The sequence below is a fragment of the Metopolophium dirhodum genome, chromosome 2 (genome assembly GCF_019925205.1).
Source record: "Metopolophium dirhodum isolate CAU chromosome 2, ASM1992520v1, whole genome shotgun sequence".
Lineage (NCBI taxonomy): Eukaryota > Metazoa > Arthropoda > Insecta > Hemiptera > Aphididae > Metopolophium > Metopolophium dirhodum.
The window spans coordinates 25762722-25789353 of record NC_083561.1 but is presented as its reverse complement, the minus strand read 5'-3'; the positions used below and the strand labels follow the sequence as shown (position 1 = coordinate 25789353).

Below are 26632 nucleotides of genomic sequence, written 5' to 3'. Positions count from 1 at the left end.
GAAAACATTTTTATTTTTCTCTTTTTTGTTGACATTTTAAAACATTATACCTAAAACTGTAGGTACAAGTACACATTTTAAAAAACATTTTTTTAAAAGTTACATAATTAACAGTATTAATATTATGATATATAATATAATATTAATATTAATATTTTTGTTAATAACAATACTTAAAATAAATTTGATAATTTTACAATAGTAATAATGATATATATTTATTGGGGATTATGATTGTAGTTTTAATAATCATAATATTTTCTAGCATTTTTTATGCCGTTGTTATTCTTAGCCCCTAGGGTAAAAAATAAAAATGAATTTTAACAATGAGAAACTTAAAATGTTAACTCATCACAATCAATATGTTTATATAGACAGACTTAATACTTCAAATAATCTAAATTATCCTACTAGAATAATTCTGTTTTTACAAAAACATTTCAAATTGCTAATTTTTTTTTTTGGTTTTTTGTTTTAGTTTCATTTTTAAATGTTTTCCATCCCTGGTATATATTTAATTATTCTGTATTTTATTTTATACTTTCTATTCTGTAGTCATTTTTTAATTGAAATATAATATAAAAATGCAATTTGAAATCCAACACATATATTTTATTGGCAAGTTGTGTCATAGAGTATGACCGTATGCGTGTATTTTATATATTAAATATAATATAATTATTAATTTATTATACAACATTATCATCATGACTGTGAAGATCACAGATCAGATGCTACTACTATGCTGCAGTAAACATACAATTTTGTTGGTGATATGCAGTGTGCTACCATATTGTGTTAAGTATAATGTTAAGTCGGTGCTACTGTAAATGCTGCGATGAATATGTTGATGACGGTTATAAGAAATACTCCAAGGACTACATAGTTGTTTAATTTGATGACATCCACTTTGGTTATCTCATTGGACGTGCCGCTACTGATACAGGCCATGCGACCTTTGAATATGAGAATAGTTCCAACAATCACCTACGACGTCAGCAATAAGCAACACAATAAAAAAGTTAAAGTGTACAAAATAATTTCGGTAATGCAGATATAGGTAATGGTAGAAACACTATGCAGGGTGTATGATATTTTTAATGAATTTTTACTAAATTGTTATATTTTTTTGTTATAATTTAAAAAATATTTACTGTGGAAACTTGAAACATTCCACATTTCTTAAATTATCATTTTCTATACTCAATTAAATTCTAAATATATTAAGACTAATTTTTATCTATTATAGAGATTTGAACTATTTTACAAGTATTGATAAAAACTGTTATACTTCGTCAAAATACTTGAAAATGGAATAATTACAACTATACTCTTTTTAGAATAAGATAGAACCGCTTTGCGCATGCAGACTGAGCTGCCCCAACACTGCCAGACCCTCCCCCCCCCCCCATGCAATGGCTATGCGTTCTATGATTGGCCGGTCGTCGTGCAGTGTCAAAGCAATATCCGGATTGTGGTAGGGGTGTACGGAAAAACGTGTCGGCCGTGTTCTTATTCTGAATAGAGTATACTATATCCTTCCCAAACTGTCTTATAGTAGTTTAAAAGTATCAAAAATACAAAATACCTTCATTTCAGTTTTCAAAGTTCAAATTTATCAACATCATGAATGTATTTTGTAGTTGAGAATTTATAAAATTTGCTTTGACTGAAGGCTCAAAAATTTAAAACATTGTACCTATCTTATAAGTTCTGATTGTAATCAAAACATTTCAAAACTACATATTTTTATTTTAAACACATTGCAGTTATATTTGATGAAATTGGATATTTAAGTAAAAAATATGTTAATTCAATTATCATTATGTAAGTACAATACACAATCATATTTTCAAAATATTAATATATTTTATTAATTTTTTGCAATGTATAATACTGGTATTTAAAATCAATAGTACCATGAAGGCATGAACCTATTCATACCTTTGGAATGTCAATATCTAATTCATAGTTAAAAGTTAAAACCAGTGTTGGGTAAATTACTTTTAAAATATAATGAAATTACGTTATTTGTTACTTTAAATATTTTTGTTTAAATTACATTTGCGTTACCTAAAATTATTTTTATCATGTTACATTACTTTTTCATTAATAAAGTAGTGCGTTACAAATAATGTTACTTTTTTATCATTTATAACAGTTATTATTTTTTTTTTTTGAACCATAATATTCAATTATTATGTATATACTTTAATCATATAACTATTATGTACAAATGTATAATCATCTCACCTATTTGGCTATATAGTCATAAGTCATAAATCATTTTAATTAAATTTATATTTAAACCAAACTCTTTTATTTCTACTAATAAAGTGATAAAATGTATTCCCGTTTAATAGGTAGTATTTAGTAATATTTTCAACTGTTATCGGAATCGAAAATAAATATAATTGATTTTAATTTTTCTGGAATATCCTATCGGCTTGTTTTTGGAATACATTCTAAACTATTATTTTAATAACTTGGAAAATAACGTGTTAGTGCGTTGTTTCATAGAAATTACTTTAAAAAAGTAGTTTTGTTACAATTGCGTTACTTTAAGTAAAATGTATTGAAATTACTGTTGCGTTACTGAAAAAGTAATTGCGTTACGTTACTACCCAACACTAGTTAAAACTTATAAAATATTATTGTACTTAACTTAATTTTACATATTAATATTATTTTCCTCTATCCCTAGCTGAATTTTACATATCAATATTATTTTCCTCTATCCCTAGCTAATCATTAGAAGATATATAGTGATGGCCATTATTTGTTATGTACTGACTTGAATTTTTTTTTTGGCAACAATTAATGAATTAGTGCATTTTAATAGTTTAATAAAATGTATTGGAGCAATCATTGGAAACTAAATAATGGGACCATTACTCTCTATTGATTTGTTAAATGTTATGCGATTGTTGATTGTTGGGCGAGACCGTTTAGACCAATAACGTACCCTTCCCTTTTCGGCTGATTCACTATTCTGCCAAAACAAAAAGGACAATAATAATTAATATATTATACTTATAGAAAATTATTAAATATAATAATTTATAATATTTGTAAAATTATAGTAATTATAATTTTAAAAGTTATTAAAAGTATAAGTTGCATACAATTTGTAAAATATAAAAATAATTATAATATATTATATAACTATTGACTATTGACAAATTCTAATTTATACTTTTAATAATTTCCAAATTTATATTTGCAACCATTTTACAAAAATTATATACATATTATTTTAATTTTTAATATACTCCGTATACACAATACTATTATATTTAATAATTATTTATTTATATATTTTTTAAACAAATAAGGCATAATAATATATATATTTAATAATTTTCTATAAGTATAACATAAAGACTTAAAGTATATAATATTAATTATTATTTAACTTTTTGTTTTGACCAAAAAGGGAATTGATCTTTTTTAAATTTGGTTGAAAAGTAAATCAGCTAAAGAAGAATGGGTACGTTTTTGGTCGAAAACGGCGATGCCCTTATTGTTTATGCAACCCGGCATAATAGTATTAAAATGCTCTATTCTACTTCGAGCAATTTATACTGATATTTAATTAGCAATACACTGCGTTAAATTTTTTTATTGAGAAAATTGAATTTATATTACTATTAATTATAATTATTATACAAGGTGTAACAGAATAACCTAATAATTGACAAAACTTTTGTTTTAATCAATATAATAAATTAATAAAAAATGTATAGACCAGGCGCCTGGCAAGTATAAAATGTTTCATTTTTATTTTAGATAGCGATGAATGTATTGATTTTAAAAAGATATGTGTTGTTTTTTTGTGTCTGTATACGACAAGTAATCGAAATAATGCTTCGATTTTCTACTCCAGTATGTTGTTCGACGGAAAAGTGAATTTTTAGTGTATTGGAGAGGTGAACATTTAAAAGTCCCAGTAGTTTTCAAAAGTGCCGGGAAAACAAATAAAAAATTAAGATAAAACGGGAATTTTAAATTTTCACACAAAAACGGGTTTTGACGAAATCGATTTTGGTTTTTGGTGAAACTCTAAAACAAATGACCGTACATGAAATTTTCACTGAATGTTTATATTATCATTATCTTTACACCATAGTATTTAAAAAATATTTTGAGCTGTTTTTTAGTTTTTTTTTCTATAGACGTTAATAAAATTTTATTCGTGAAGTCAAAAAGCTTGAAAATTGAATATAAGCCTCCTAATATGTATTGTTACAAGGGTAGTTAAAAAGTATTAAAAATACATAGTCACAATTTTTTTAATAAGCATTTAAAGTTCGAATAAATATTATGACAAAATATGTGATAAGTACCTAATCACAAAAATATGCACATTTTTTTGAGCTAAAAATTCATATAAAAATTTCAGAGATTTTAAATTTAATACAAGATTTCTCGTAAGTTTTTCTACCTTTACCAAAAAAAATTTCTTCTGGAAAGTCAAATTAAATTTTTTACAGCATTGGATATTCACTTGATTTCTCGTGTAACGGTTTTCTTATTTTGCTATAATTCAAAAACGAATAATCGTAAACACTTAAAATGTACATTATATGTTTACTATACCATTTTACTCTATACTTGATAAAAATTTCATAATATTTTGAGTTGTTTACGGACATTGTCAAATTTCAATTTGTTAAGTTTTTTTTTTATAAACGTCAATAAAATTGTATTTATTAGGTCAAAAAACGTGAAAATGTAATATAAGGCTCCTGATATATTGTTACAGTAGGAGTTGAAACATATTAAAAATACAGTCACAATTTTTTTTTATAAGCATTTAAAGTTCAAATTTTGACAACATTTATTAAAATCTCGAAAATTATCAATCATTTTAATTAAAAAATTATAAACTATAAGAATTGAAAATTTAAAACATAAATTCTCATAAATAGTTTACACTGTAACCAATAAATATTTAAACCGTTATTTTTTACAGACATTTTAAATTTGGACGAAATTACATATTAAAATCAAGAATAACGATTTTAGTTTTTTTGTTGTAATTTAAAATATTATTTGTGGATATATGAAACTTTTAGTTTATATTATTATATTTTACACACACAATGACATTTTCAAATGTAATTTTTTTGGCAAAAATGAATTTAACCTACTGTAGTATAGTACTATAGTAACAACTAACAATGTCTAATACTAAAATTAATTACTTCAATCGCAATAATATCATAAAATATACCTACTTAGTAATATGATATTATATCAGAGCAACATCCACTTACGCTTGTTTTAATAATAGAAAAATTCAATTTTTAGAAAATGTTTGATGGTAAAAACGTTTATTTAAGTCAAGTAATAATTTTTTTTAAATATCAATATTTTTTAGGAGTAAATTAATTCGAAACTTTTTTCAAAATATTCTTTTTCCATACTTAAGTAAATCTTAAATTATTTATCATCCATATTTTTTTTTCATACGTTTAACTGGTATTTATTTTTCAATTTTCATTTGTCAGTACTTTTTGTTACGCTCTGTATAATAGGTACCTACGACCTACCTATACCTATATTGAGATTAGAGTCAATACCAACTTACCGTAGCAGGTGTGTGAATATTAAGGTTCATGGTATAAATAAACAATAGTTGAAACTAAATCTAAATATTTTAATGTGTATGTATAAAATAATATATTATAAAATATAATTATATACGTAAATGTTTCAGGTCCCCACGAATAATAAATTTGGATTAAAAAAATAAAATATAACAATAATCGTTAATCTCGTTTCAATATACAATATTTTTCAAAATTTAAACTTCAAAATATAACCAAAAAAAAAATGTTCTTACTTGGAGATATTTTTTTAAATTGTCTTATGTCAAACTTAATAAAACGATGAGGTCCGTACAAAAACTAGACAATACCAATTTTCATCACTTTAACGAACAAACAAAAGCTATTTTAAAAATGTTGAGTTTATATTAAACATTTTAAAACTGCCATTAATATGGATTTAGGGTAGGTACTAGGTACATTATACCATGATAAAGAAGGTCCAGTATAATAGCTGATTTGATTTTTATAATATTTCTTCAATATACGGTATAGACTAGTTTTTTTGTCCAAAACTATTGTTATAGTTTAAAAAGACGAGCAAGTCGGTGTCGCTCTACTGTACAGTAGGTCACTATAATTAATGGTGTCAAATTTGAATTCAATGATATAATATCATTGTACACGAAAAACGATTCTGAGTGGAAACGGTCAGACAGCCTATTATATTACTCAGTATATTAAGTGCTTAATATGTAAAATTGTACCATGTATTTTTAATGTTTTTCAACTATTTTTTTGTATCCTCGTTTAAATTCTTGCACAATAATATTAATATTTATAATAATAAAGGGAACAATAAATTTTTTTAAATATTGATTATGGAACCACCAGGAGGTTATGCGTATTTGTTTGCCTATTTATATTTAAGATTTATTTAAAACAATTTAAGGGAATTCGAAACCGTGATTTTCTGTTTTTGTCCAACACACACGCGACATAGGATTTTAGACTGGTTCTTTGTCACACGTACCAATTGATCTGATGAAGCGATAAGAATTCTAAAAACAGATTTGAATTTGTTGTCACTCGTCAAGTCTACTTAAAATCGACCTTCCCACATTTTTGATATTATCCCCCAAATTCCTAAAAATGTCATATTAAAAAAGAGTATTTAAAAATTGTCGTATTTTAATTTTTGGAAAATTAAAATCAAAAAAATCAAAAATGTGGGAAAGTACCACAAAGAACCAGTCTAGTATGTCGTGTGTGTGTTAGACAAAACAAAAAACCATGGTTTCGAATCCCCTTAAGCTTAAAATTCGACCAAATTTTAGCACATACGCGGCTTTACGAATAAGTACTCGATTTTCCCGCGTTTATATAACACCGTATTAAATGTATTATACTTAATATAGTTCCTACTTGTAATATGAGGCTGCACGCAATCAGCACCAACAGTAGAACAAAATTCGTAGAGTTAACGTCGCGGAACTCCAGTATGTACCGGAGCTGATTAGCGTTGGCTGTGAGCAGCGCGATGTCCATCATCCCCTGCGCCATGTTCTTCTTGGTGTCATACGTGACGTTGCTGACCTTGCTCAACGACCTGGACAACAGACGAGTGGTAGAACGCTTACTATTTTCGTCGTCGTTTTTGCCATCGTCCATTTCCAGGCTGGTGTCCGCCGCAATTATCGTTTCCGCCATTATTGACTATTGAGTGAAATCTGGTATACACGATATTGTGATGTATAGAATTTTATTCAAGCGCATATTATAATAGTATCGTATACTACATTCATACATAGTATCGTATACTACACTGCATTATTATTGTTATTACTATTGTTATTGTTGTTGTTGTTAATATATTATAATGGGTCACCGATAAACTATTATTACAACTGTCACACAAGTACACAATGCGGTGAGATAAAAACAGGACGTGTGGAACACCGCAAGAGATACACCATAATGTCTGAGAATCAAATACGGCCGACGGTGGTGGCAGAAAACAATAATAATTGTTTTTATCTCCGTATCGAGGACATTGGTATAAATTATACGATAATGTATTAATGTCATTTATATATATAAATTATACTTTCCAGTTATTATAATATTATAACATGACAACTTTTCGTAAACGCCTTGATTTTATGTGTAATACCTATACATATTAATATTTTTGTTGTTGCTATAAGTACTTTTATAGTTTTATTAACATGATCGATATTATTTTTGACTGTTTATTTATAATGTACCAACCAAAAAATTCTAAGCTCTGTAACTGTAGTTTGACGGGCGCTTGGGGGGTGTTCTAATCTCTATAATAGGCATCTAGCTGCTAGAGACACCCAGCTGGGGTTTGCTTAAAAATGTAATTTTTCTTTTCTTATTATGATCATTATTCATAATTTTAACCATTATATGTACCTATACTGGAAATAGTACTTACATTACCTACACTATAAAAATCCATACCTAATGCTAATTAAATGTTAAAGATTAGTAATTTTGTAATTAGGTAGGTACATATTATACAATATTATTTTTAAATATAAATTATAAAGAAATAATCTGTATATAGGTATATCTAACTAAGGATTTTCTAATGAAATGATACAAACATAATTTTTGGAAAGTCAATGGATTACGTTGAATAATTTAAAAAAAAACAATTTGTATCCACTTTATATTTATAGACCCATTGCATATTTGCATGTAAAAGTAAAAATGCTCAGTAGGTAGTTTTCAAAAGCGTCGGGGAAAAAATAAGAAGAAAAGGGGGATTGTTACCTACGCAAAACTAATTTTTGACAAAATGGATTAATTTTGTTTAGTTTAAGTCAAAAACAAATAACCGTAGACACTTATAAATATTACCAAATGTTTATAATGGCATTTTCCATAAATGATCCAATTTTCAAAATATTTGGACTCTTGTTGAGCTGTTTATAGCCATTAGAAACTTTCGATTTATTTTTTTTTCAAATATTGTTGATAAATAACTGCTTGATTGAAAAACTTTAAAATGTGAATTCAAGGTTCCACACTTCCACATAATTACATATTATTAAGTTGTTAATTTGTGTAATTTAAAACACAATTTAAGCTTAAATTCACTATATTTTTTATGATTGTCAGAAGTTAGAATTCATCAAATTCGCGGAGAATTATAAAAAAAGTGTTTAAGTTAGAAATGTTTAAAAATGTTCTTTTTATAGCTTACATTTGAAATCCACTCTAATTTTAAATATCCACCTTTTATATAAGTACTATTTAGCCTTACGAAGTTTACGATTTTCGGTATTTTACTCACACGCACAACGCTTATAGTCTACAGCGCTTATAACGAATTTTCAATTTTTTTTTTTTTTGAAACCTATGTAATCAACGTTTTGAAAATAGTGGTTCAAAAATAATTTTGACATGGTGGTTTTTTTACATATCGAGGTATGTTTTCGATTTGAATTTCCGAGCGAGCGAATGACCACACCGGCTGTGGTCAAAAATTACCAATATAAACCAAAAATATCAATTAGGTATAACTTTAAAATACCTATGTCTTACCACCAAATTCAGACTTCCAAGAATGCCATTCAACAAAAAAAACAAAATCGTTATTGTCAAAAACTTATTCTGCGTAAAAATTCACGTTTTCTTATGTTTTTTTTTGATTTTCCCGATTATTTTGAAACGTACTTTGTACTTTTTACTTTTGACAGCCTAAAGCCCTAAAGTACCATCGAGTTCAATTTTTCTACCACCCTCTAAATTTAAAACTTTGAATGCTTAAAAAAGGTGACAGTTACTTAAATATACAGTGGATTCTGCCTAATTTGAGCACCGGTTTAAATAGGCGTCCGTGTAATATGGGCTAGACGAATTTCGGTTTATATGGCCAACCGCTTAATCTGGGCAAATGAGTTTAGTCCCAACGTGTCCACATTAAGCGGAATCCACTGTATATAAATTATTTAGATATATCAAGGGCGAAAAGAAAACCAATATTTTATTATCGTTTAAATAAACTTTATTTTTCAAAAATAAAATCATAATAATATATAAGTATCATTAAGTATTTTACTTGAACATTTTTTGTGGGAGAGAAAACGTGAAAGTGGTACAGCTAACTTAAGTTTGTTTCTTCAAATTTGTGTCCGGCGACGAACTAACGTCAAATCCAAAACCTGATATAGTTATATTGATCGTGGTTATCAGGAAAACCATGATGACGGAAACGTCGTTTAAAATCAAACACTTTCTTTGATCTTTTTCTTTCTTAATGTCCAGCCCTCCAACAACCAAGAATATCCCACCAACGAGCACCTATATTGTATAAAACAGAACACATAGTTTACCAGTATATTACATAATTTATATAATTATATCTATATCTGCAGCAGTAATACCGTAGTCCGTAATAGAACAATAAATGTACCAACCTATTTAGAATGTAGGTATGTGTACAAGTAAACCGAAAGTTTTTCTCGGCCAAAAATAAAAGACGGACTTCATAAGTTGAGAAATATTTACCAGGAAAATTATGTTAGAATATTAGTATTTTCATGGAATGATACGATTCTGGGTTATTATTTCACTGTTTTAGACTTTCTTTAAAATAAAAAACTAAAACTATTTCCGAAAAATTATTCAAAATACCTATATTATTCTTTAAATGTATCATTTCTTCTTATGTATAATTATTTTTCAATATCATTCCTCAATAGATTCCTATTCTAAACAATAATTTTCATACAAAATTACGTTACTATTTGAACATTTCTCGATTTATATGTTCCCAAATAATAATAATATTAGCATTAAAGTACCTAATGTATTGTATTTGTATATAGTATTTTTCGAAATCTAAGTATAATATATAATATAATATAGTTATATAACTACGTGTCGACGGTCCACACATAAACCCAGTGACCCACCCGTAATTCAATAATATAATGGTCTAGTCGGTACATAGAGTACCTAATATTACTATGAGTCGGTACCACGGTCACCATTTCTTACAATTTTATTGTTAGGTTAGGTTATAAACCTTGTGATGAACTTGGGAAAACATATTAATTAAATCAAATTTATTTCGTCTACATGTCTAATAGATAGATACATGTGTAGTATAATATTGTATTGTATATTGTTTGTCAATTTTTATTTTTCTATACATAATATGTCAATTTGACCCGATGGGCGGGATGGACGGCGCGTTGAACGTTGATGTCGGTACGATGCTGGCTAGCCCGGAATCGAAAGCTCCTATTATTATGTTGATCGTGAACACCATAAACGTGCACACGACCGGCACTTGGTTGATGAACAGCGACGACGTCTTGTACTCGATCAAATGGAAACGACAGTCCCGAAGCAGGTTTAGTGATAGAAATATCATTCCCATGAACACCTATAGGACGCGTAGTATTTCAACAGCAATAATGTCAGAATTGGTCAAATCGATGTAATATTATATAACATATATATTCTACACAAGCTACTTATAATTTATTTTCGATCTTAAGATATTTTCTCTCAAAAATGATAGGTTATATTTTGGTTTTGCGCGTCAAAGAATTTAAAACCTTACGGTAAATCTCGCATGTTTCTAGTTTTCTAGACAGGTCTAACGAGCGTCCATAATAATGTCTATAATATATATGTATTGTGTATACATAATAATATTTCATGTATATATTAGGACATTAGGTATATAATTTATAGGCGCGCCCACTTACTTGTAAAAATATAGACGTAGCTATCAGTACCAATAGAGGCTTGTAGAACTCGTGCTTCTCGCCCACTTGGAGTATGTATTTCAGTTGGTTTGCGTTGGCCGTCAATAAGGCGATATCCAACATCCCCTGAGCAATGGTTTTTTTGGTTGCATACCTGTTGACGTCTAATGGTTTGGCCTTAAAAAAAGGAAATTCATAAAGTTTTATAGCTTTTTCTGTGCCTAGTGATATATATATTATTATATTATAATGGTTCAAGACGTAATATTTTGGTCTCCAAAACCTCCCTGCAAAATTATATGGCTTATCAAAATGTATTTTATCCCCCCCGCCCCCCCCCTCATGGACTTCTAACTGAGAAATATTATTATCAACTACTTATGAAAATTCAAGCATTTGCAATAAAGGGTTTTTGTTGAGACCAATTTATAAATTATTTTTTGTTCAATGTTTTCTATAATATTATTGCCTAGTCGACGCAGGAGATAAATCACTAAAATAGTAGATATTATGATGTAGTCCATATAATATCTACAAATTGTTTGTGTAGTCCAGTGTTTCTTAAACTGCCCCAGGATTCCGTAGAGATCACTTCAGAGTTCAGGGTTCCACGAAACTCATTAAAATTAAAATTTAGAAGTCCTGTTTGTCTGTCCCTTAGAATATTTTTTGAACTAAATAGCTCTAAACTAAATAGCTAACTTAATAGCTCCTGATCTTTGGCTGACTATATTATTGTTTATCTCTACTGAATGTTTTTGTCTTTAGTTTATTTTACCTTAGCATGTACTCTCCTAGCTGAACGCTGTTTAGTATAAGTTTAAACTTAAGTCTATAATTATAACTATATTTTCCATGTATTTTATTTCATTATTATCACTTCATGTTAATCTACTAATTGTACAATGTATCTATAAATTGCCGCTTGGCGTTAAATAAATAAAAAAAAAAAAATAAAATAAAATAAAATAAATACAGTATACAGTATATACATTATTATAAGAAATCATTATTATTTTTATTTTAACATATTTTTCGGATTAAATACAGTATATAAAAGTGGACATAAAAAAGGGTTCCACGGATGAAAAAGTTTAAGAAACGCTGGTGAAGTCTATCTCACGTAATGTGAATATACATGAGTTGTAGGTATTAATTTATTTAAATCAACGGTACGTAGGTACCTATTCATATTTAATTTGTGTAATTAAAACGTTAAACATAATTAGTACGAGTAGTACGAATGTCCCACATTTAAAAAAAATAGAGTTTGTACATATAAACATAATGTGATTATACATCTTATACGTACCTACCTAATATGTAATATGTAATATATATTTTCATTTATAATATTATGATTTAGAAAATAATCTACGTGTAGCATAAGAACTCGTCGAGGTGAACGGTGTATACATATAAACAATAGAGAGAGAAAAGCCAAAAGGATAGTGAAATATTATTATTTTTAAGAAACTAATATTAAATTTACGTTAAGTTGCATAATCTGAGAACATTTCAGACAGGGGAGGGAATTCCCCCTAGGTATATGACCTTAAAGATAATTTTAAATGTTGAGATATTTAAAGTACAGTGATACGCATTTTAGGTGTACAAATAAACAAGAGAGTGATTTGGTCAATAAATCAAAACAAATTATAAAAAGTGGGCAAGTGGGTGTCGCTCTGCTGTACAGTAGGTTAAAAGTGGGTCACTGTAATGGATGGTGTTAAATTCAATGATGTAATATCATTGTGTAAGAAAAACAATTCTGAGCGAAGACGGTCGTTAGTCAGCCTGCCTATGATATTACTAAGTATATATTTGATGATATTATAGTAAATAAAGTAATTTATATATATCCTACTTACGCGGAACCTTGTTTTAAATTTTCAATCTTCAGATATAAAAATTGGACATTTTATACATTTTTAACTACAGAATAGTTATTAAATTTTAAATTTTATAAATGTTGTCAAAATTCTAACTTTAAATACTTATAAAAAAAATTGTGGCTATGAATTTTTAATTTTTTTTATCTGCCTTTGAAACAATATACTAGGAGCCTTCTATTAAATTTTCAAGATTTTTTAACCAACGAATAAAATTGTATTGATAATTATAGAAAAAAAAACTAAAAAAAATAGAAACTGAAAATGTTCGTAAACATGGTGTATAGAAAATGCTAATATAAACATTCAGTCAAAATGTCATGTACACGGTCATTTGTTTTAGAGTTATACCAAAAACCAAAATCGATTTTCTCAAAAATCATTAAAAATTCCCGTTTTTTCTTAATTTTTCTTTTGTTTTTCACATCGCTATTGATAACTACTGGGGAATTTTTCTTTTAACCCCCCCCCCCCCCAAGTACCAATTAAACTTTACTATCAGAAAAGATACTGTTGAAGAAAATCTAAGCATTTTTACTGTCCTAAAAGGTGATAACAGACACAATAATAAAAAAAACACACATCATTGTACAATCAATACATTCATCGCTCCGCTTAGAATCTAAAATGTAAAATTTGCACTACTTACATTAGTAACCAATTTACGCAACATCCGAACAATCTTTAGAGAAGCAGTAAGAACTAAGAAGCATTTTAAAACTTGTGAATTGCAAAATACTGAAAACTGAAAATGTCCAGCATAACAATGTTAAACAATGCGTCAATGCAGTTATTTTCAAGATCTGTGATCTAACATAATTGAAAAAAATCACACTCAAACACTAATTTTTATCACTCTTGTTTGTAACAGATAGGTATATAGTCCTAAGCGCCTAAGTCTATATTAAAGTGTGAAGGAAAATGTGCTATAATTGTCTCAAACGAATCGTGAAAAGGTAACATTTTTGCACATACTATATAGTTGTAGGTAAATTTTGAAAGTCGAATACAAAGTCAAATAACAACAAAATATAAAATCAATATGTCATATCCTCAAAAATATTAGCCTCTATAATTTTTGTTTATTTTACTCTAAGATAACGCAAAAATCATTTTAAAAAACGATTTTAGGTGAAAGCGTTTTATGTATGTTGCACGTGGGTCTGAGAGAGAAAACCAATATTGTGCTGACATCCTCTTAACTCAAGGAATTAGTACATCTACGAATTAAAGAAATAATTATTAATTAGAAATCACTTGTATACACAGTCCTCAATATAATATAAACTATTAAACTATTATTATTTTGTGACTATTATATTACAATTATAGCGTATTAGCGTTAATGTATCTAATGTAAATACTTATTATAAGCTTTATAAAAATATAAAATGTTGCTTGGTGTGGCTTTGTGTTTGTATTCAGTCACGAAACGTGTTCTGAGTGTACGCACCGGCTGGTGTCACTTGTCCCCGGCTTTTTGGTGACAAATCTTTGCCACACATACCAGTGTCCAAACCAACCGCGCCCTTTCCATGCACAGTAATAGGCTAATGACCTCAGTTGTCAAAGCCTTAATTTAAAAAAATAAATATATATATAAAATTTTCTCAGTTGAAACCACTATTTTGTAGTTAAAATTATCATACTTAAGAATGTAAGTAAAAACAAAAAAGCTTTACTTTAATAAACTTTATGCTTTTCTGAAAAGTTTTTAAATGGAATCAGATTGTTCTCTCGACCTGTCTTTTTCTGTAATTGTAAAATCAATATTTATCTAATTCAGCTATAGGAATAAGTATAAATAAATACTAAAATGTACCTAATAAATTTAACACTCAAAATATAGTTTTGAAATAAATACTTACCAAACATTATTATGAATTGTATCGTATTCATATTTTATACAGCAAACTTATATTCCTAAGGCCATCGACCAGAATAAAAAAAATCTTTTATTTTCTCGTTCTAGATTAGTTTACCTTTTTTTATGTACCTACCTACATAACATACTTATATAATGGACTTACAACAATAATTGAATATTATACATAGGTATAGGTACGCTATTTCACATACAAAGATACCTATATGTCCCTCGATTTACGATTATGATGGGTTATTGCTGATCATATTCATAATATAATACAGCCATGATACAAGCCTGGGAGAAGGGGGCGTCGCATAGGAACCAAACCAATTTATACAAACACAAGTACCTATAGTGAGTAAGTTACTCTATACTTTAGACTGTATATTGAATAAAATGTAAACAAAGACCAGTATTCTACTGCTCTTTTATTCTATATTGTTACACATTGTTTTCAATTAAAGTCATGGACGATTTGAAACATCTTCCGATTAATAGAAATAGATAATAAATCAATATTACTTTTGTTACTTTCAATAACCTTATTATAATTATAATATATCGTATATAACCACTACTATGGCCTATGACTATAATAGTCTATACCTACGTTAAATTACGTTTATATAACACATTATTATTTCCGTTTTTAATTGTATTAATTAATATTGAGGCATATTATAATAATTAATTTCGACAAGCTATTATATATATATAGTATAGGTATTTTTAATTTTTACATTTTTCCTAAATCTTGTAAACAGAAACATTTATTTTTTTTGTGCATGGTCATGACGGATTCGTTTTAATCGAATTATTAATTTTATAAGTAAAGTAATTTTTGACGTGATGATTCGGTTCCATGTAATTACTAATTATTCTGTATAGTAATTTGTATTGTTATACTTTTTTTCAAATCATGTAAAGGTATGCGTAATAAATTGCCTTTATATAAAACTCCTGACATAATTAAAACAGAGTCGTAAATAAAAAGCGGGTAAGTAGATGTCACTCTGCTGTACAGTAGGTTACAAGTGGGTCACTGTATTATAGATTGTAGTAAATTTGAATTCAATGATATCATATCATTGTATACGAAAAATGATTCTGAGCGGAGACGGTGTGTCGGTCTGGATATTTTATATTGTTATTATATTTTGTTATAGCCTAGTATTTTGATTTAATATTTTAAACCCTATTACGAAAACCCTTAAATAATAAAAATAAAATAAAAACAATAGTATAATATATGGAACGGTGCGGCAGTTAGGTATAAATAATGAAATACATGTAAACAAATAAGTCTGTTCTATTAATTTTAATTTCCAAATTCACGTATACTATTATTAAATATGTACCTATGGGTTCCATTGAAATATACCTACCTATTTACCGCATTGTCAACGTGACATTGATATAGGTACCTAATACTACTTAAAAACGTTCATCGCGTAAAACAATAATGATGATATGTGATGTGCTTACCGTCGTAAAGTTCAAGTCGCCGACTGACATTTTATTATAAATATATAGGTACTGGCGCTGCGATGGAGTATATATATGGCGTGCGTTTAGGTATATAATGATGATCGATCTCGATATGATATGCACCGCCTCAAATGTACAAATAGGCCTCAGCCGATGTAGTATAATATTATAATATTATGTTATGCCCTGCAGACGATAATAAATAATAATTAATTTATATGTGCACAGCAATATCGTACGGTGGGACGACCCGCGTGCACGATTTTCGGCGGAAGACTGTTGCGCCCCGAACCCGAAATGTACACCAACGACCAACGAACTGTCTGTATATTATATTGTGGGTATAGGAAGGTCGAAGGTAGGGACCGCGAACCCACCGCAACGACTCGATCTTCGCCGAGCACCGTACCTGGTTTATTTGCCTATACGAATCTCTATATAGGTGAATACGCGTTCAATATTGTTGTACGCCCAATAGATTTTATGAATGCAGTAGCGTCTAAATTCCCATTTCACTATAATATGTCAGTGGGGACTTCGCGATAACAAATAATGGCAGTTAGGTATATAATATTATTATGCATTATACGCGATCCACCCCGCCGAAATTTTAAAAACTGCAGCTCATCGATTCCGTGTTGCGTATACACCTATTGGTGGCTATATATACCTATATACCCATATGTATATAAGTACAAGCGGAAAACGCGATTTCCCGAGAGTTACGCTTTGACGTCGTTATATACGGTCGGCGTGTCCAATGGTCGCCGCCTATAGCCTATATTATATGGCGTATTATTTTGTGGGTACACATAATAATATTATTATCAATGATATTATATACAGGGTGTCTAGCCAGATGTTGTTGTGGTTGATCCGTGTCGATATCTTTTCAAATACCTAGTACTAGAGAGCCTGGATAATATACATAAAGGCTCTCTACCTAGTACCTATCATACTGATTGAAATGTATTTTATTGTTTTCGTAAACAACGTTAAAAATATTTTTATTGATTCTTTTTTACTTAAATTAAAACAGTTTCGGTTTATGAAATTATTTTGGTTTTGGTTACAGTTTTTGATTTGTTATTGTTGTTTACAAGACGTAGGTAATTACAGCGTTGAACGGTTTTTACTCTGCAGCCTATATAGGAGCTTTCATTTTTAAAATATATACACAATACACCTATGTTTTACTCCACAAGACCACAACGGTCAACGAGCAAGAAGCAATAGATATGTATAATTAAGTTCGTGATATAATAAATATAATAACCCGTATTTTTAGTTATATTTTACTCACTTTTTTAAATAAAGCATCTCTCTTTTTAATGCATTTTTTTAAAACGTTTAAGCCATTTTTAGGAAAAAGTGATACATGCATATTTTAAGTTTTTTCTAGAAATGTAAGTCCTATTATATAGCCTTTATCCCTACAACTATTCGCATCACAAACAATACAGGATTAGATACTGGATTGAAAACATATTTATTTATTTACTTGCAAATACCTACAATAGCTAGATTTGTAACATTACTATAGAATATTGTGTACTGGCTACAGCTACCTATAGCTATAGCGCGTCAACGACCAATATAATATATTGCAATCACGACGGATAAGGAGTGCTTTAGTTTTCAAGTCCTGATTTTTTTGCTGATATTGTGTCAAGTGACATAATCACAAAAATGTTGGTTTTGTACCAACTAGATAATATATAGATATATATAGGTACCTAAGTATCGAAAATAACCGATGAAGGTACCTTGTACAGTTGTACCTAAATATAAAATGTAATATTTTTAAATTTGAACTATCGAATTCCGTTAGACATTTAACTTTAAATTAATTAATAGTGGTATATTAGTGGGTGGCAGGTGGATATAAATGAACATAATAGAATGCACCCTGTACAATAATATAATAGTTGTTGCGTAAAGCGGAAATTCTTTTCGCCGCCGAGGACGCTGCGGTACGCTGGCCGTGACGCGTTGGTTAATATAATATTTTATAGGTATATTGTTTTTACATAGCTGCATTTAGCTGCGCAAGTACCTACAACGGTTTTAAACAATAAATTACATATTCTCATTTTTATTACACAAATTTACATGGCAATTTTTTTATAGAGAGAAATCGGAAGAAATAATATAGTGGTGCAGATATTATTGAAGAAACGTTGTTTGCCACTGACGATGTATGAGTTGGACACACTGCAGCTGCATTGACGTCAAATGACGCGTGTTTAGAATTTTCTCGAAGTGTGGCTAGTGTGAGGTATAAAAATTAACAAAAATTGTCGACATTTGAATTACATAGGTTTTTATAAAATTGTAAATTATTGTTTAAACTACGAAGTTCGAGATGCGAGTATAATTTAGATTAACTTTACCTGAACATTAAACATTCAATAATAATTACGATGCCCATTCAAACGTGTTTTTATTTTTGAGATCAAGCCATTGTTTTTGATATTTATTATTTACAGGTTTTACAACAAACTATTTATACGAGTGTCTCCCACATCGCATAGATATCTACTTATATATTATAGTTTTACTCCAGCATAGACCGCGGAAACGAAAAAGAGATGCTCCCTCATCATACACGATCGTGGAATCGTAGACGCTCTGGCGCTCCGCACATTGAAATTTTTGAAGAAGCTCTGAGGGGGATGCTTTACCCCCCCCCCCTACAACACACGCACAAATATATACCCTTAAATCTTAATAATATTATGTAAGTACGATGTATACCTATTGGATTCCTATTTCCTATACTGCAGCAGAGGTCACCAAAATGACGGCTCGAGGACTATTTTTATCCGGTCCGCAGACAAGAAAAAAAAGTAAAAACCATTAATATTACACCCGGCATAGGCGCAACTAGGGGGGTGCTTGAGGATGCTTCAGCACCCCCAAACTTTAATTTAGCACCTCCAGTTCAAAAACACCAAAAATTTAAAAATCATATGAAAAACATTTTTTTAGCCTTACGTAAGGTTTTTTATTTCTCCGTTTTTAGCAGAAACACAAATAATTGTTTGTAATAATTATAGGTATATCAAATATTAGAATTTAGAATTCATCAAAATTTCGAAAATTTTCAAAAAATTTTTCAGCTACAAATTTATAAAAGTTTTTTCTTTCATAGCTAACATTATAAATTTTGATAGAAGACTCCTCACAATAAAATTGTTCCTACCTTAAACAAAAAAAAAGTTTACTGGAAAGTAACATCCATTTCTTATGAGTGTTTGAATTTAAAATGTGTACAAATTCAATGTTCAATTTTCATCTATCAATTTTTGATATTTTGTTATAATTTAAAAACGAATAATCCTAGATACTTGAAATTCTTACCAAATGTTAAAATTAAAATTGTCCTTACAAGGTAAAATGTTAAAACGATTTTGACTCTTTTTGAGCTATATATAACTGAGAAATTTTTTAAATATTTTTAATTTTTTTTCAGTTAGAAATTCATAAAAGATTTTCTTTTCATAGCTAAGATTAAAAATGTTAATAAAAGAATTCACATAAGTTTTTCTACCTATAAAAAAAACGTACACTTAAACGGAACATTTTTTAAGAGTGTTTAAACTTATAATTGTTACAATATTCAGCGGTAAATTTAATTCCCATTAATCGATTTTTTAGATTTTGTTGTATTTCCAAAATGAATAACCATAGACTCTTGAAATGTTCACCAAATATTTATATTGGCATTTTCTCGTAAACTCTAAAACATCGTAAATGCTTCAAAAAATATTGACTCTTTATAAACTATTTATAGCCATGAGAAAATTTTTCAAATTTAATTCAAAAATAACACATCCATTACAACGACATGCTCAACAACTACTGTACAGCAAAGCGGTACCCACTTGACCACATTTTTTTTATCCATTTATACTTCCAGGTTAATAATTTTATCACCTAAATAATATAATATACCTTATGTATTTATCAGGTACATTACTGTTGATTTACTTAAATATTAGTGTCCTTACGGTGCATTTAGGAATGGTTATAGTAATTATAACATTTAAGTATAGTATTTGGGGATGTAGGGGCGTAGCCCACACGGGTCTGTGTTTTCTACATAATTTTAGCACCCCCAGTGTTTGGCCTCTAGTTGTGCCTATGATTACACGTTCTATTATAGTGTTGTGATCATTTTTGTTCATTGATTTTTAACGATATCTGAAATTTTGATGGCCCGCGAACAATTACCAGATTCCTAATGCATGCGCGGCCCTTCAACAGTTTTTATAATTCGTGACCCCTGCTATAAATATGCCGTAAACACATTACTGACTTACTATATAGACGTACATACTAATATGACATACGAACACTGACCAGTTGCTGCTGTTCCTTATTCAGATCCACTGGCGGCACATCCGAAGGTATCGCCATGGTTGTCCGATGCTCTATAGCCGGCCGAGTGGTCGCGATATAGGTAGGTAGGCAATTTGAATAGTTTGAAAAAATATGTGTTATTTAAATTTGTATTTTCATTTGACATCCGTACGAAGCAAATAAAATGAACACGAGATAATAATATATAACAGGTAGTATAATTACTATAAATCAATTAATAGGTAATTTGTCCGTTTTTCATATTATATATATATAATCAGATTTTTTTTTGAAACATGGTCTCAACAAATACACGACTTTAGGCAGTAAGCGGGTTGTATAAGGTTGAAGATCACTTCCGCTGTAACCACACACCTGTAGGCTGTAGCGCACACACCGTCAGACAATCGGTAAACAGCTTATATGCCATAATAATATGGTAGGTCGCCGATCGCAATTATGAGACGCACACTCGTACTTATATCTACATCGCGTTATAACCGAAACTTTTTTTCACCATTTTTAACCTCGCGCTCGGTGTTTAATCGATATCGTCAACGTATTATGCTATGAAAATGTTTTAAAAACGTATTTATTAGGTATATATAGGTACCGCAATATAATATAGTACCTTATAGCTGGTACTCAAATACTCAATGATAGGTAGGTAGGTTGTAGGTTAGGTTACTTATGTACCCTATATGATTGTACAGAAACACAGCATATTATGTAGGTACAAGTACAACTGTCATAATATTATATGGATATAAATAATACCTATAGATACTATAAGGAACCTAATAGGTCATGGCAGCCGGTTAGTTCGATTTGTGTACAATAGTCAACAATGGATGATAGATAGCCGACAAGTATTTAAATATAATTTATAAATATGTAGTAGGTACCTAGGTAATAATACATTGCATATTATTCGTCATTGCCTAAATCAAAATTGTAAATGAGCATATTCTAGCCATTTTTAGGTAGGTATATAATCATAGGCGGTGATTGGTAGTTGCTAGTGGTGGGGGGGGGGGCTTTTTACGGGGGGGGGGGCAGCTAACGAAATATTTCTAAAAGTGAGTTTCCCAAATTATACAAACTACTACACGTAGCCAGGTTAGGTACCTAAGTTAAAACATGGTTACGTACGAGTATAGGTACTGCAAGAAAACTTTAATAACTCTTTAATATTATACATTGAAAAAGATATCAATATCAGTGTTGAGATGGTTATTGATATATTTGCTAATCAAAATAGGTTTATTGTACTATAATAATAAAATATTTATTGTATTATAATTTAGTGATTTTTAAAGTGCATATTATGTAGTTAGTAATGCGTATTTAGTAGTGTTGTAATTTAGTAATTTAATATATAATGCGTAGGTACTGAATGTGAATGTGAAGGTAATATTTATATTAGAGAGGGGGTATTTGGCTTATTTTGCAAAGAAAAATTTAAGCCCCCTCTAAAATTCAATCAAATCTCCGCCTATGTATATAATATCATTGATTATAAATTGTAATTATAATCAATGATAATATACATACTTATTGGCTATTAGCTATTTAGTTATTAGTTTATTACCTACAGCCATCATACAGTATCACACCCCCACTCACCCTTTAAGGCTTAAGCGTTAGTAATTTATTAATTCTAGTTTTAATTTGTAAGTTTACTTAGAGACTACATTAATTAATTTTATTATGTAATTTATTATTCTGGGACAATACAAGTAAACAACCTGTTTTCTTCAAATAAGAACTAGGTACTTTACCTAACTTTTACTAACGTAAAATGTTAGGTATCCAGATATATTTTTTAACAAAAATATTGTGTATAAATTGAAATTAAAACAAGTAGTTTCTGAGTTATTGGACTGTTTGTACTACTAATAATAATTAATAATCCAAGATAATAGGTTTAGAATATAATACTGAGAATAGTGAGAATTAAAGTACCTAGGTAGGTAATTAATATTAATACATAAACATTTTATAACATAAATGGTAACAATTGTTTGAGTGACTGAGTATAATAAGTAGCTACCTATATTTTTTATACCTATCTACCTAATTAATATTTTATGTGAAAAAAAGATGACATACCTACTTATAATTATGTTTATTATGTAAACTAGGTTACTTGTCAAAAATTAAAATCATAACTTTTCATTTTAAATTCCAAAAGGTATTATTTTTACAGGCAATGTAAATATATAATATATATATATTACATAAAACTCTTTACAGCAATATTCATGAAGACAAAATGTAATAATAAATATTAAAATACAATTTATAATTTATGCAAAATAAAAAAAAAATTGTTGAACTCTATAAATGCACAATGCACATAATACAACTTTTTATGAGGATAAGTATTACTGTATTAAATAATAAACTAGCCAAGGAACAAGTCATGAAAAAAATAAAAATTGATAGTAATAATAATATTGAATTTTTATTTTTTTTAACATTTACAGTTACATAGTATTATAATAATTAAAAACACAACATTTCCTCATAAACTATTGCTGTGATAATAATCGATGACCACAAACAATTTACACTATGATTATAATATATTATAACCTTTTGTATAATTGGATTATTTATGATAAAATTGTCATACATATAATAATTTTTAATTAAAAATGTCGATAATTCAAACTTTAAACTATACAGTTTACAGGTAATCTCAAAATGCATAATTTTGTCAATACATTAATATTATTAATAACTTATACAGTTTAACTAACACGCAAGTATTATTATTATTTCAGTCAATTTAGTCTAAAAAATTCAAAATAGAAATTTTAATTTTACAATTATTTGCAAGTAGTAAAGTCACCATGTTTACAAATTAGTAATAACAAATACGAAAATAAATACAATTCCATAAAAAATACAAAAATATCAATTAGGTAGGTACTTATTATTGATACTTGATCTTAAATTTATTTCCAATAATAAAATAGAATGATTTATGATCAATATTTGATATTTAACTATCAAAATACAGACTTTCGGCAATTAAAAGCAAGGCTTTTGTAAATATTTCAAAAACAATTAGTACTTGGAAGATGATGCTTTAATTAAATAGAATTCAACACATTTGTCTAAAGTTAATACAATATAACATGTTATGTGCAACTGGAAAGAGATATTAATACTGACTGCAACGGTTTAATACAAATTTAATTAAAACAAAATAGGTGAAATTATTAAAGATTAAATTTTTGTGAAACGAAGAAAATAAATTATTTAATATTTATAATATATGCACACAAGGTAAATTGGAAAAATGTAAAATGACAAAAGCTGTACAACTTATTTTAATGACATAGTTTTAGTATTTTGGCTTTTTATGCGTACAATACAATTAATAGAAGTAAAATATAAATATGTAACAGTTAAAATTGATAGTGTTCAAAATAAATAAAATATCAGAATATAATGATCTAATCACTAAATTAATTTGTGGTATGGTTGATTTATTGGAAAATATTAATCGCAGACTGGTCAACAACATTGTAAATAGCCATAACATAAACTGAAAAATAAAAATAACATATTATTATAACAGAAGCTGAATCAATGTACAATTTCAAAAACTATAAACCTAAAAACCTTAGAAAAGCTTCAAGACTGAGATCTAAAACTTTCTATAGTTTTGGTGCATGGTGGTTTCAAAAAAAATTGTGTAACATTGTGCTGTTATTAATAACTTCAACTTAAAAGTTTAGTTTTGTAAATTGTACTGCATGTTTGTATTTATAAAAAATATTATGTTTTTCAAAGTTTCAGATATCATATTAGATAAACATGATGATATTTAATATACTAATATAGGAATAATATTTTAACCTAGTCAAATTTAAAAAAATCATTGATAGAATGATACTTACAAAATATTTAAATCATAATTATTTTAATGGTGATCTAGATCTTGATCTATCTCTTTTGGCTTGGGCAGCTAAGTCATCCCATTCAGATAAATCATATTTCGAAAGATCTCCATCTTCATCATCATCATCATCATCATCTTCTTCTTCATCGTCATCATTGTCAAAAACAGGTTTCACCCACGTTTTATTTCTTCCTCTATCATTGTTATCTTCTTCTCTACCATTTTGACTATTGGAATCCTCGCTTATAGAACCACTACCCCCGTTTTTGTTTTTTTTTCTTACGTCCAAATTCATCATACTCATCATCAGACTCTTCTCGTCTGACATACTCAACAACTCCTCTGTCATTGTAGCCACCTCCATAACCAGTTCGTTCCTCTGGATCGGCAAATTTAGGAGCATTGCACATATTACATTGAGATCGACGTGCCCAATTCACATTGCCACACTTGCTACATTGCCAGTCATCAGCCGAGAACAGCCCTTTACTCTTTTCGGCAGCTGCCTTACCGATTTCTGCACCAGCTTTTTTCTTGACCGGTAAGTCTTCACGTTCCTTATTACATCGGTTACAATGCGTGCGACGAGCAAAGTTTATGTTTGCGCACTGAGCATTTGGACAGATCCAGTCACCGTCGCTCATACGAAATGCTTTACCTGCTGCATCCGCTGTGGCGTCCAATGGCAAATCATCCTCCACCTTTGAGGACATGTCGCTAGACATTTCAAAAAAATCTGTCTTTACTAAATATCACAAATCAACAGTTACCAATCAATATTAGCTGCTGCTGCTGCACATCATAGTAATTGTGTAAGCATGAAAGTCGGTGAAATTATTTCTTGAGCATATAATTGTTATCATCAAAAGAAGCTAAATCTTGAGTTCAAGTTTCCCCACTTGCGTAAATATATATTCATGAATTACATAAAACTGATATTTTAAGTACGCATACAGACGGTACATGAACGAGCGATACGACTGGTTGCTGTTAATGAAGTGCTTACAATAATAATTGTAATTAAATTTTAGATACGTACATTAATAATAGATACAAAGGACGATTTTAAATCGATGAAATGGCTACGATTTTGGTTGATAATCTCGGCCAATAAAATTACATTAGAGTCGTCCTATCTATCTTAAGACCCAAAGTGGGCAAAGTATAATAATTTTATTGTAATTAATGATAATTTAATAATTAAGAAAAAAAATCTGCGACAGTGGAGTCGGTCGTAGACGGTACTCCGGTAGTGCACCAATTACCAAAGTTCTGACGTTCCGGTTACATAGACGAGTGGGAGGGGTCGTGTATGTATTGCGATAACGGCCGACGCCCGACAGTGCAACCACAAGATGAGGGATTTGATAACAAAATACTATAAGCATAATATTGTTTGTTCAAAATTCTTTTACAAACCTACCCTTAACCCAAGGCTTACAAATTATAATTTATAAACCGGATCAGCGAGTTCTCCGAATTTCGGGTTTCGATTTTATCGTTGAAAACAAAATGGCAGCAGCTTGTTAGTTGTTAGCATTTGGCATAGAAAAATGTTTTTGTACAGAGTGATCTTAAGACTTAAGTGATATATGCTCGCTCGCCCCTATTTTTAAAATTGAACAATTATTTTATTCAAATTCCAGTGTTGTAGAATTTTAAAGTATACTTAGTATACTTAAGTACCATATTTACCATCATTTAGATTTTTTTATACCACTATATAGGAGTGTTCTGTAGTGATATATACTTCTTTTTTTCAACCGATCATTTGTTTCTAAATAGATATACGATAT

General features: G+C 28.8%; 3 protein-coding genes across 6 annotated transcripts; all 3 read right to left on the bottom strand.

Moving 5' to 3' along the window:
* Nucleotides 1–173: 173 nt before the first annotated feature.
* LOC132939095 (ninjurin-B-like) lies at nt 174–7406 on the bottom strand. Its single transcript, XM_061006116.1, has 2 exons — nt 6978–7406; nt 174–987 (listed from the first exon to the last, which is right to left on the bottom strand). Exons 1-2 carry the CDS (start codon nt 7260–7262, stop codon nt 811–813), a joined length of 462 nt encoding a protein of 153 aa, XP_060862099.1. The 5' UTR covers nt 7263–7406; the 3' UTR covers nt 174–810.
* Nucleotides 7407–9574: 2168 nt separating this feature from the next.
* On the bottom strand, nt 9575–21557 carry LOC132938659 (ninjurin-A-like). Of its 4 annotated transcripts, XM_061005628.1 has the most exons (4): nt 20921–21557; nt 11306–11482; nt 10742–10977; nt 9765–9887 (listed from the first exon to the last, which is right to left on the bottom strand). In XM_061005628.1, exons 1-3 carry the CDS (start codon nt 20975–20977, stop codon nt 10750–10752), a joined length of 462 nt encoding a protein of 153 aa, XP_060861611.1. In that variant the 5' UTR covers nt 20978–21557; the 3' UTR covers nt 9765–9887; nt 10742–10749. The 4 variants fall into 4 exon arrangements, with proteins under 4 accessions (XP_060861613.1, XP_060861611.1, XP_060861610.1 ...); XM_061005630.1 differs by lacking the exon at nt 10742–10977 and having other exon boundaries at nt 9575–9887; XM_061005627.1 differs by lacking the exon at nt 9765–9887 and having other exon boundaries at nt 9894–10977.
* A 2442-nt stretch (nt 21558–23999) lies between these two features.
* Nucleotides 24000–26113, bottom strand: LOC132939588 (zinc finger Ran-binding domain-containing protein 2-like). Its single transcript, XM_061006843.1, is given in 3 exon segments — nt 24000–24479; nt 24835–25101; nt 25103–26113. Coding segments are annotated over 2 exon segments (708 nt in total). The 5' UTR covers nt 25562–26113; the 3' UTR covers nt 24000–24479; nt 24835–24852.
* Nucleotides 26114–26632: the final 519 nt, after the last annotated feature.

Coding starts and splice junctions, on each gene's coding strand:
- LOC132939095 (XM_061006116.1), bottom strand. CDS start 7,262: ATGGCGGAAACGATAATTGCGGCGGACACCAGCCTGGAAATGGACGAT. Junction 988..6,977: donor CGTGCAGCCTCATATTACAA/GTAGGAACTATA, acceptor CTGACGTCGTAG/GTGATTGTTGGAACTATTCT.
- LOC132938659 (XM_061005628.1), bottom strand. CDS start 20,977: ATGGCGATACCTTCGGATGTGCCGCCAGTGGATCTGAATAAGGAACAG. Junction 11,483..20,920: donor ATAAGGAACAGCAGCAACTG/GTCAGTGTTCGT, acceptor CCTTTTTTTAAG/GCCAAACCATTAGACGTCAA. Junction 10,978..11,305: donor CTACGTCTATATTTTTACAA/GTAAGTGGGCGC, acceptor CGCGTCCTATAG/GTGTTCATGGGAATGATATT.